Raw genomic sequence first — 12,589 nt, forward strand, 5'->3', positions numbered from 1 at the left:
GAGCGGCCGTTCTTCAGTTCTCAGTCGCGTTTTTTCGGAGTATTTGCTGTGAAGCGCGAGCGAGTGCATTCTTTCTTCGCAGTAAATTCTGTTTGGCATGGTTGCAGGTAGATGGACTCGCGAGCAACGAAAACTGTGCTTCTTGTTGTCTTAGCCCCGCCATTCATGATGCTGGCTTTGCTGGGCTCACAGGAGTAGAACTGATGTTGCGCGCACTACGTGGCTTTTGGCTTTTGTTGTTGTCGGACTCTTTCACCGTGTTCAACTCGAAAGTTCCGTGCCGTGCCGTTTGAGCCCAGCCGTTTACGCTGCGCGCTGTGCAGATATAGGCTTGATGTTGTGCGCATTACTGGACGTATTTTTTTGTTGCAGTTAGATTCCTCAGATTATCAACTCCATACTAAAGAAGTTCCTACAGTGAAGCATCCCGAGGCAGTGACAGTGGACACATGACGCGCCTGAAGTACAACTGATTCTGCCCGCCAATTGCGCGCCAACGGGCCAGCGCTGGGAGCGTCTGCTAGCTGTCCCCGGTCTAGGTGCCGCCACCGTCGGCGCCCTGAAGGAGCCGAGAGAAGCAGCGCTGGCATAGGAGGAGGAGGGAGGCGATGTTGTTAGCTTTAGTTCATTAAGGAGGTTAGTAGAGTGCACCACTGAAATCATCCTAGCTGCGCCTGCTGGCAGCAGGGTCGGGTCCCCCTTCCCGGCTGGTCCATTGGCGCCCATGTGATTTGACGGTCATGCTTGTGCGCGCGGATTTCTACGTGAGAGAGGCCAAGAAGTAAGCTATGCGATAGCTGCCATGTGTCCAAAGTTGCGGCTATGTGGGGCGATCTATTTGCCGCACATGCGATATGGTTCCCGCAGAATAACGTCGCAAAGCCAACCTATGAGGTGTAGCTAATTATTGCATCGCCTTTTCAACGCGAGAGCCTTAGTATTCTCATGTCGGAAAAAAATTTTCGGTGTCGGCATCGACCGTTTGAAGCCTCGCAGCCGGAACGGCCGAGGCAACTGGCTGCTCCTGCAACCTAAGTGGGCCACCTAGATTACGTGACCTTCTGGCGTGATCCCAATCTGTCCACCGGATTGTGAACATATTGACCACTGTGGCAGATGGCAGTTAAATTAAGGATTGCTCGCGAGTTGTTGCTCGGAAAGGACAACCTGGTTCTCAAAATCCCCACCGATGGCAGCACTTACCATCGCAGGGCAGCGGCGCATCGCTTAAACACTGCACCTATGCGCCAGGAGTGGTATTAGGACTCCTAGCGATCTTTAAATGTAAAGTCGAGAATTACCGATTTCCCATATATGGTCATTTACCCATCAGCTCTATCGTGTTATACGCTTAAGGCCGAGCTTGGGTGTTCCCACCAGTCTTTTTCTCGTCCAGTCCAGTTGTTTAAAAAGATCGGACAGGTCCAATTTGTTTTCCTGCAGCGCGCATGGTGCCTACCACACGGGCCCGATCAGCGGACAGCCACAACAGCGTGCACTAAAAGTGCTTCAAGGCAGTCGCGTATGCAGAAATATTTTTACGCGGTATTTATGCTGTCGGTAAAAAAAATACCGTGAAAGAGAGCCTGCGGCCAAACAATATCTTAGTATTTTTCGGCCCTAATAAAGCTGGAAGGTTAGTTGTTGCGTTCACTTCACTCCACGCGGTGGGAGCCCGAGAAACGGAAAACTGCGTTGCAACGCCATCTACAGGCGGCATCTGGGATTGAGACAGCCAACGCTTGACCTTTATTATCAGCAGGCATGTCGCTTGGCTCGTTTTAATATTTCGTGCTTTAGCTGGCTAAAATGCTGCAGCTTTCCGTTGCTCGGGCTCCCGTTGCGTGGAGTATACCACTTTTGTCCCCGATAGTGCACAAAAATACAAGTGCGCACAGGACTCTGAGGACTTTATTCGTAAAGAACGTTCATTTTCTCACAAAAAAAAAGACACTCGCACGAAAAATCGAGGCTACTTACAGTATTTTCCCATAATACACAACACAAAAAGTGTCTGCTGTACAACAAAGTTTGGACCTGTAAAGGAATGTCATTGGTTAGAACTTCTACACCATCTTAACCTGCGCAAAGCCGCACAGGTGCTTAAAAAAAGCATTTTTTTATTATTATAGTGACCACTCCCCACATTGGGCGTTGTGTGTTTGTTGGTTTGTCTGTCTGTTTGTCTGTGCCAACCGGCGTTGCGGGCAGGGCACTTTTCTTGTTTCTTTTCCTCGCCCTTTCTAATACGTCCGTCCGTCCGTCCGTCCGTCTGTCCGTCCGTCCGTCCGTCCGTCCGTCCGTCCGTCCGTCCGTCCGTCCGTCCGTCCGTCCGTCCGTCCGTCTGTCTGTCTGTCTGTCTGTCTGTCTGTCTGTCTGTCTGTCTGTCTGTCTGTCTGTCTGTCTGTCTGTCTGTCTGTCTGTCTGTCTGTCTGTCTGTCTGTCTGTCTGTCCGTCCGTCCGTCCGTCCGTCCGTCCGTCCGTCCGTCCGTCCGTCCGTCTGTCTGTCTGTCTGTCTGTCTGTCTGTCTGTCTGTCTGTCTGTCTGTCTGTCTGTCTGTCTGTCTGTCTGTCTGTCTGTCTGTCTGTCCGTCCGTCCGTCCGTCCGTCCGTCCGTCCGTCTGTCTGTCTGTCTGTCTGTCTGTCTGTCTGTCTGTCTGTCTGTCTGTCTGTCTGTCTGTCTGTCGGTCCGTCCGTCCGTCCGTCCGTCCGTCCGTCCGTCCGTCTGTCTGTCTGTCTGTCTGTCTGTCTGTCTGTCTGTCCGTCCGTCCGTCCGTCCGTCCGTCTGTCTGTCTGTCTGTCTGTCTGTCTGTCTGTCCGTCCGTCCGTCCGTCCGTCTGTCTGTCTGTCTGTCTGTCTGTCTGTCTGTCTGTCTGTCTGTCTGTCTCTCTCTCTCTCTCTCTCTGTCTGTCTGTCTGTCTAAAGCCGGTTTTGTGGCAGGCTGCTCTCCTACCAACCGTGTGGTAGGTCACCTGCCCACCGTGTCAGGCTGCAGCCCACTTAATCGTGAGAGGCTGCTCGGGAAGAGCAACCTAGGTCGCAACCCAACCCAGGCAATCCAAGTACCAACAGCGGCAACACCTGTCATAGCACCTGCCTTGTGCCACTGCACCACTACTCACCTGCCTACCGGGTGGCTTACTTGCCAAAGTGTTGCCGATGGGTAGGCTAGCAGTGGCGCAGTGGCACAAGGCAGATGCTATGGCAGGTATTGCCATGTCCTCCTTTCAATTTTTTAGGAACGAACTCAAACACCAATAACCACCTTAAATGGCAGAGCAACGCGGCACCGAAACAAATTATGCCAGCGTACATATCCGCATTTGGCCCAATTACCCAAATGGACTGACTTTTTTTGCGACAGATTATGATCATTTGAGGACAATGCAAAGGGTAAAAAAGTAGGCTGACGTGAAATGATATGTTTAATGGGGTGAACTGTGTCTACAATTAAAACCACTGCCATATGTCGTGCGATGGTGAATAACTCTTTACTGCAATAACTTCCGCTTCCTATGATAAAGCCGCGAAAACGTACATCATTCTTTTCTAGAATAAGGAGCAGAGAATCGGGGGGGTTGCAGCTCTCAGAAAATTTCTGGGGGTGTTCTGATTTTACCGGAATTCCTCTCAGGCATTCCTATAAAATCTATTCTTCCTGAGAAACACAGTACGTTTGGTTAGGACGATGTTTCGTGAGCTGCTTCTCTCTACCGCGCTGATGCAAGGTTGTCGCTGCATAAATGACGAGATTTATACCAGCGCAGCGCAAGCCTCTCTTATAAAGCACGGCTAAGCGCTTCAGGAAAAGCTGCTACCCCTGACCATAATTCATTCAATTAAAAAAAAGAAAACGTGTTGAAACTGATATTCCTATAAGTGGCACTTACAGGAGCGAGAACTTGCCATGCATGCTGCCTCTGTTAACGAATCCGTTAAGAATACCGAGAGAATTAAGGTTGTAGCTGCCAACAAAAAAAAATTTTCTGCCAATGCTTGCCCGTATGATACCGTATTTTTTTGCAGGCAGGTTAGGAACCCTTTCTTTTGTTCAGAACTTTCGACGTAAATTCCGCCAAGCCTCCGGAGGAACTCTTTTTTTGAACTGATTGATGTAGAAAACTCGGCGGTCCAGCCAAACCCAGATATACCGACGGGAGCCAATGCTAGAAAGCATGGGAACCTGTCAATGAGGGTGAAGCAAGGACACTTAGCTTCGATAACCCATCCGAAGACGAGTTTTAAACCATATCAAGCCGCAAGTCGGAAAGACTACTAAGATCATAATCCCTGTCACGCCCGTGAGGAACGTCCCAACGCAGTAGCCAAACCGTGCTGCTAGTACCGGTTGGGTACTGTGACAGCTGATGGCATTTTAACGAGTATGTTCGCTCCCTGCTCCTGAAATGTAGCGTGCTGCTCGATATAAAAGAATGTTATAGATGCAGCAATGCACCGCTTGTTATAGGTGCGTTGAATCGCAGAGTATCCAATAATTTCTGTCGAATATCACGTCCGGAGCCCTCCACTACGGCGTCTCTCATAGCCTGAGTCGCTTTGGGACGTTAAACCCCATAAAACAAACCAAACCGAATATCACGGTCCTGGTCACCGCCATTGCTACCTCGTTCAACCACTATCTACAATGGCGACTTTGGCATAACTAAATCCTACTTACCTATTCCAATCAATCAGGGAACGGGATACAAAGCGTGCATTTCTCTCGTCTTTCACTTCTCAATGCTTTACGCGCGCAGATTCCAATTATGTGTTCTTCCCTCCTTTTCTCTTCTAGAAGTGAACCGGAAGCACCTCGCTAACCTTCCTGCATTTAATGCGAAAGCACGGAAGCCTCACCAGAGAAAAAAGTTCGCGTTGACCTTACGGCGTTGTACACAAAAATAGGGCTACAAGCATTCCAGATAAATGTGATTGTGTCTCGCGTCAGAAAGAATCGGATAAAGCCGCGTGTCGGTGGATTTGAGCGTGAACAAATAAGCATTACAAAGCTTTAGAGCACCGGACGCGTAATTCGGACGCGGTAGAGCACCGGACGCGTAATTCGGAGGTCGTGGGTTCGGATCCCACCGGCGGCATGTGGTTGTTTTTTCTTCTGATTTTATATTTAATTAGCTCTAAGGGATAACACATTTAGTAATATTATAAATTGATCAACACCACAAAATAAATAATTTAAAAAAATCCCCTGTGCCCCTTGGTTTCTGTGGCTGTTGGCTTCTCTCATATTTATAACGAGCCCCTCATTTCCCTTCCCTTGTTTGCTTAATTGCTTAGCGAGGGCCTCGGCACTGGCAGCCTTGATGCCTTAGGAAGCATAAGAGGGTTCTCACACAGCTTCCACCCTCGCCGTTCGATGACGTTCTACGTCACATCAGCGGTAAATCAGGACGTGCTACGTCCGCCGCTTAAGAACGTGGGTGGCGCTAGTGAACACTCCCCAAGGTTAGGTTATTTGTAAACATAAATACCCCCAAAAGCAGAAGGTTTGACAGCCGTCGCCGTAGCTCAGCGGTAGAGCACCGGACGCGTAATTCGGAGGTCGTGGGTTCGGATCCCACCGGCGGCATGTGGTTGTTTTTTCTTCTGATTTTATATTTAATTAGCTCTAAGGGATAACACATTTAGTAATATTATAAATTGATCAACACCACAAAATAAATAATTTTAAAAAATCCCCTGTGCCCCTTGGTTTCTGTGGCTGTTGGCTTCTCTCAAAGCTTTACAGCGTTATGTCTGCCAGCAACATGCAAAGCAACAGCACTTTTTGCGGCTCCGGTGGCTCAGTTCTTGCTGGTGTTTTAATGTAGACTCTATGAAAACAGAGTTGTGTTTATTTGCGCAGTGGAAGCGGGGACCGAGGCCACGCGGCCGGCGCCCAGAAGACGACGTAGGCCCCGTCCGGAGCGCGAGCGCAAGCGCGCGTTTTACTGCAAGCTCAAATAAACGTTTCACCAATCCAATCCAAGGCGTGTGATCGTTCGCACCAGCTGCCTGCGCTCGTGGGAACAAAGAAGAAATACCGAGTAACGCTTCGCGAGCGCCGTGGGCCTCGCGCCAGGGCCTCGCAGCGGCGGACCGCAGCCGCCAGGCCATCCCTGGACGAGGCGGCGCAGGCGCCCAGAGCCAGCCGGAGTCGCCGTGAGCAGGACTCTGAGGCTACTGGCACCTCTTCGCGCGACTTGCGAGTGACGGCAGACGCCACCACGGCGCTGGTCCCAAGATGGAAGACAACGAGGATGCTCCCGTCATGGGCACCGTGCCCCGCCAGAAGGTCACCTCGCGCTGCAAATCCATCGACCGTTACGGTGACTCGGACGTCGACTTGACCCGCAAGCGTTCCTTCAGCGACGAGTACTTCAAGCGGGTCGCGCGAGACCTCAAGTCAATCCCGTGCCTGCTGCTCCTGGGAAACATCTTCGCCTTCGTGTTCCTCATTATCTGGTCCAACATCACCAAGCATCTGTTCGTGACCCAGCGACCGCCAGAGATCACCACGCCAGCGGAGACGACCCCGCCGCTGATCCGCTCCATCCGAGAACTGCACATGTGCATCAAGCCTCGATGCGGCGCCATCGGGCACGCCATCAACTACGGCGTCAACTCCGACGTGCAGCCCTGCTCCAATGTCCTGGAGCACGTGTGCGGCCGCTGGCTCAAGGCCGACACGGAGATCTACGAAAAGGTAATGCTTGGCTCGGCCCGTCTCTACGTGGAGGACATGTACAGGGATATCAAGCGCCACCTGGAGACCATGCCCATCTCGCTGCCGCTCCGCACGCAACACAAGGTATCCATCGTCTATCGTAGATGCCTGTACGAAGGCAAGGCGGACAGGCGCGAGCTTTTGGCAGACACCATGAACAACGTTTACCACTTGCAAAGCTGGCCATTCGCGAACACACCTTTCGAGCCGTTTCGTAAGGTGCTCGCAAGGTTTCTCCGTTACACCGGCGAGGCTGCTCTGCTACACGTCGGTACCGCGAGGCTTTTACAGATTACGCGCGCCAGCAGCAACGCCGCCGATGAACCGTCCAACGACATTACGCTCGCACTCGACTGTCCCACCTTCGTGATGCCCAGGCACTGGCTCTTGACGCGCAACGACGCAGATAAGAACGACTATGCCGCATTAGTTATGAACGTCATGAAACTTTACCAGGGGCGCGACGTTCCGATTAATGTAGCGAAAAATGTAGTCGCTTTTGAAATTAACAACGCGTTTGCAGCGAGGAAGTACTGCCACAGGCGAAAGCTGAGGAAATTCACGATAGCTCATCTAGAGTCGAAGATGAGAAGTTTCCATTGGCTAGAGTTCCTCAGAGAAGTTGTTGGGGAAAACTCTGGCATAGTCTTGAACGAAAAAACTCCCGTGTTGATCAGATCATATGACTACCTCAGATACGTGGCAAGCCTCGTCAACGCCCCTAAGGAAAAGCGCGCGGTAAATTACATCGGCTGGAGAGTCCTGCGCTTCTATGGGCCGCAAGCCCTCAAGGCCATCAGGAACAACATCAGCGCGTTCCGGCAGAGCAAACTGAACGAGACCGTTAATGACGACTGGAAGAGGTGCCTGCTAACCACCAACGAGATCATGCCCATTGGTATGGGCCGAGTGTATGTTGAAGCAATGACCCGCCTGAAGACGTTCTTCGCCGTTCAAGACCTCGTGACGAAGGTGATCTTCAGCTTCAAGTACATAATCTCCCAGGCAGTGTGGTTAGACCCAGAGGCCAAAGTTAATGCCTCCACTTACCTGGGAAAGCTGAAGACCATGATAGGCGTCCCGAAGTGGGTCGCCGATGACAAGGTCCTTGACATGTACTATGCGAACTTCACGTTAGATCCGTCGAACGACCCTTTTTTTGTCCTATTCGACAGGGGTATTCGGCACACCGCCGCGCTTCGCTTCCTGCCTCTTTCCCTGCAGGGCACCAACCAGCTGAAGCGGAAAGGCAGGTCATCCGAAGGCACGGGCGAAAAGAACGCCACAGAAGACGACGTGTCTCTAGCGGGTGTCAACGTGCGGCCACTCCACACGTTCATCTTCCCTTCGCGCGTGGTCGACCTGAAGCTGCATCACTACAACATGAGACAGGCGCTAGTGTTCGACGTGAACGAAAACTCTCTACTGCTGCCAGCGGGCATTCTGCAGCCGCCTTACTTTGACCCCAACGTGCCGCTGGCCATCAACTACGGGGGTCTGGGCGTGCTCATATTGCACGACATGGTTAGAGAGTTCTTCCGCTTTTTCTTCGACGACACCGAGGCCAGATGGCGGAAGCGAACACGATGCATCAACAACCGGGTCTACCGCAAGACGGAGGAGTCGAGTGGCAGCCTGGATGAGAACCAGGAGCACGAGGTGGTCACCTTCACCATGATGACGGTGCGGGCCGCGTACAACGCCTACCACTACGCTCTGGGTGCCGACGACGACGACGTTGTGCCTGGCGTCGGCGCCGAAGCCAACCCGGACCAGCTGTTCATGCTGACTGCCGTGCGCACACTCTGCACAATCATCAGAGACAGGTACGGACATCACGTAACGACGCTCTCGCGAAACTGTCTCGTTTGCTTAGGTTCCGTGCTAATATCCATCCTTAGTGATACCGGCCTAAAACATTGCGTCTGGCTGTGGTTTATTTTAATTTTGCTGCTTCAAAGAGCAATCGAATTTAAGCTCTCTTTCTCCTAGTTCAACCAAATAGCGCTACTAGGTTATTATTATTCGCGAGTTCCAAAGCACGGGTTCCAGGAATTCTAGACATCGATGCCACCATGTGCTAGAAATGCTTCGTGCCACGTGGATCAGTGAAAATAAATGTTACTTTTGAACACATTGGCATAATGCGCTGGTGCATGTCATTTGCATGGAACATTGTCAGGTCAGGTCTACTCCGATTCAGGTTTCAATACCCACACAAGCATTGTTTCAGCGCATCGTTGTCGACTTTCCAACTCAGTGCAGCATCGCTCGACGCATCGAAGATAAAAATAAGAAGATAAAATAAGCTAAGATAAAAATAGGTCCAAACCAGGCCGCTATCCGAATACATCGATTACTTATGGCTCTGTGTGCCGTTACCAAGACGCGCCTGATGAACAGCAACATGAAAGGCACGGCTCTTTTGTTCCTACGTGGAGCGTCCGAGCCTCGGTAGAGGTGCAGAACGAGCCTATTCCCTTACGCACCACGGCCCCCTAACTTATCATACATGAAAACCTTTAAATTTATGCCCCATAACACCTTTGGGCGTGATGCACTGCTCCATATTTAGTATATACGTGATGTTCGCACGACAGGAGGCATGTACACTTATGTCAGCACGCTTCTGTCGGATTATTCTAAATTTGTGGTCATCACCATCGTAACTAACAAAAGAGAAAGTGCGACCCTCTGTATTTTTCGCACTCCACTCGTTCACAAAACATGGTCTCCACAGGTAAAAAATTATATCCGATTGCACGCGCATAAAAAAAAACTCCCATAATTCCTCACCATTTTGCAAACTCCTGAGCGAAGTAGTTGTGGAAGAGCTAATTTCTTACAAATTTGATCACCACCTGTTACTTCATGCTCTCATTCCCGTCGGGTATACTCTATTCAGACTGTCAGTGCGGTGTTACAGACGGTTAAACCGTACAGTACAGCCTGCCAATTTTTAACAGTATCGCGCCAGCCTCGGGCAAACTGTTGTACAGCTCCCTATTACGAAATGAAGCGGGCAAAAGGGTAAAGATACTCCAGTGCTGCCAATGTTCTCGCCATTTGTAACCTGTTTTACCATATCACTGGGTTGCAAGGTGCTGTACAACCATTTTTTTTTCTATGCTTCTGTGATACTGTTAGAAATTGGGTGGCTGTAGACTGCTCCCGTGGCTCCTGTTTATGCTCGAAGATGATGCCATTTATGCGCAGTATTTCCGTGCTGTCACCGCACTGCATTGTTGCTAAGCCTAAAATTTTACGAAGAGTCTTTCGTGTACGACGCTCTATCGCCGCATTCTTACGTTACGACTGAATTCCTCCAGGCACTTCGCGCTGGTGGAGCACGGCAAGGAAACGCTACTTCTGCGCAAGGTCACCGCGGCGCTGCAGAGCCTTAGCGAACTGGTGGACGCGTTCAAGTGTCCCGACGATGATAAGAGGAACGCCTACTACTACTGCATGGAAAGCACGCATCCGGTCGAGGACAACTAGCGTCCGGGTTGCACAGATCCTTAATGGCCGGACGCTCGACAGATTCACCCAGCATATCACGAAGGCCCTGGCTATCACCCCCTTCCTAGATATTGCTGCGGGCCAAGGCTTGAAGACGGAGCCGCAGGTGTGCCTGCTGTCACAGCTATGTGTACGGATCAAGGCTGTAAAGCTATGTGTAAGGATCAAGGCTGCAAAGCGCGAAGGCGCTGCCTGTCGAAGCTTGAAATTCGAGACGTGACCAAGCTGTGCAGGACTTCAGAGCTGCATTCAGCGACGTTAGCCGAATGCCCCTTTGGTGGCGTGGCACAGACGTGAGCCTATGTGCAAGGAAAAAAATGCAGCGGCTGCGGAGTGTTGCTAGCCTAAAAGGCGAAAGCTACTGCTGAAGAGCACGGATGTTAAGCGACTTGGACGAGTCGGACGTACACACAAACTGGCTCTACAAAAAGCTCAAGATGGCGCTCCTGTTGCTTTTGTGACCCATTGTAATACCAGTGGGACTCTTCGCTCAAAATTATTTACTCGTGCTTAGTTAGGACGCAGTTAAATGTAAAAAGCATAATTGAACGGAAAGTGCGAAGTGCAGATCATATTTGCACGAGTGCCGTTGAGTGTGGGCTCCTCCAAAGCGAAACACTGCAGTCGATTACGCATTGTGCGTCTAAGGCGGGGCCCTCCCACCCGCCTGATAAAAAATTTCAACCTGGAGTCTGGACTCATTCCTCAGTGAAATATATTAGTTTCGCGAAGGGATCCTCAACGAATGCTCTTGCGTGAACTATCACTTGGAGGGAAACCAATAAATTAATAGTTTGGTCCCATACGCTGTTGTAGTCGCCTCGTATGCGAGGAGCCTGTAAATATTTGAAGCTATGCTTTACGTTCCTCTTATTCCGTTCGAGGTAGTCTTGTTCCGCGAAGATCTTGGAATTAGCTGCCATCGACTATGATGCGTGGTCTCTGTGTGGCGAGGATAATATATGCATGCTTTGTTCCGATATTCTTTTATATACAGCGTTGTATGCCTTGATAAGTCAGGTTTCACGCCGTTAGAGCGTCTCCTAGAGAAAATTCTTAGGCACCACAGCAGACTCCGACTGTGCGGCTGTGAGGCATATTATAGTGAACAGCTCGGGATCCTCTGATTCTTTTTCTGCCTTGGTTTATTTGAATAAGGTCTTCTCTGTCTCATACGAGCTTAGTTCTAACGCGAATCGTGCTTACCTTTGAGCCACGCTGAAACAGAAACATTTTTTTTTCGACATGAGCTATTTTCCTTCACAGCATGAGCTCCTCTTAGCATGTTCCTCAGTTTCGCACCGCTGCCGTCGGCATGCATGGCACCATCAGCGGCGCACATTGTAAGGAAGACGACGAAGATCGAGCGCCAACCGCTCTTTCAAAATTCACGTTTAATCCTATGAAAATTTTCTTATGTATACCACTACACCTTGGCCAATCCCCCCACGTGGGTATGTGCCATTATAAAGAGGTGAAGAAGAAGAAGAAGAAGAACCGCTCTTCTTCGTCCCGTTCCCGAGCCTCCAACTTGAGATGTTCGCACCCTTTGGTGGATCCTGCAGCTCTTTGTGCGTGTAGTGTCTTCATCATCAGTAAATTGCGCCTTCAAATAGAACATTTTCAGCAGCACCATAACAAATCACAGCTAACGCTAAACATTCGAGTTTCACATTGGTAACTGTCCTTGTCTTGTCGCCAGAATTTCGACTTTGGTAATTTTGTGATCGTTCGTGCATGGCACCAGATGTTTCAACAATCCCGAACATGGTATTGATTTCACAGGGCACGCTCTCCTCTCTGATGCAGTATGTCACGATCCTTGACTCGCAGGTGATGAGGGCGATAAGGTTAAGGATTGTGATTCATTCCAAGACATATTGCATTAAGTAACTCACATCAGGGATCACAAGGACGTCATCGATACAATACATTGAGTAAAACTCGAAACTCAAGACTTCTGTAAAAAAATATTTGCTCTCCATGCACTCACGCCAAAGTGCACGCTCAGACATTCGCATTGCGCACTCGTAGCCGTGATTTGAGTTTGTTTGTTTTTGCCTTTTTTGCGATACTCAGCTTTTTACGCTTACATGATGTTCTCATCTCAAGAGCGCACGTTCATAGAGCTGCGCAAGATTTTCTGTCTGAATTTTTTCGCCTTTCAATTGAGATCCTTAGAGTCCTTTAGAATTACTATCGTAAGTGTCTGTGTTTACAGAATACGAGCATTACTAAAACACGTTAGCTACAACTTTCGGAACTATATGCACTTCAATAGCAGTATTTTGTAACAAGCATCGAGCGTGGAAACCACAACTCTTCCGGTTTCAGCACAAATTCCAGA

General features: G+C 50.0%; 1 protein-coding gene across 1 annotated transcript; it reads left to right on the plus strand.

The window, feature by feature from the left end:
- Positions 1–6,240: 6,240 nt before the first annotated feature.
- LOC149343254 (endothelin-converting enzyme 1-like) lies at positions 6,241–10,289 on the plus strand. Its single transcript, XM_089542340.1, has 2 exons — positions 6,241–8,549; positions 10,053–10,289. The coding sequence occupies exons 1-2, from the start codon at positions 6,241–6,243 to the stop codon at positions 10,219–10,221; spliced, it is 2,478 nt and encodes an 825-aa protein (XP_089398466.1). The 3' UTR covers positions 10,222–10,289.
- The last annotated feature ends 2,300 nt before the right edge of the window (positions 10,290–12,589 follow it).

The sequence above is a fragment of the Amblyomma mixtum genome, chromosome 5 (genome assembly GCF_055824585.1).
Source record: "Amblyomma mixtum isolate Tamu chromosome 5, ASM5582458v1, whole genome shotgun sequence".
In the NCBI taxonomy this organism is placed as follows: Eukaryota; Metazoa; Arthropoda; class Arachnida; order Ixodida; family Ixodidae; genus Amblyomma; species Amblyomma mixtum.

What these genes read in the sequence shown, in the direction of transcription:
- LOC149343254 (XM_089542340.1), top strand. Translation starts at nt 6,241, where the DNA reads ATGGAAGACAACGAGGATGCTCCCGTCATGGGCACCGTGCCCCGCCAG. An exon ending in TGCACAATCATCAGAGACAG is followed by an intron (nt 8,550 to 10,052) that starts GTACGGACATCA and finishes GAATTCCTCCAG; the next exon opens with GCACTTCGCGCTGGTGGAGC.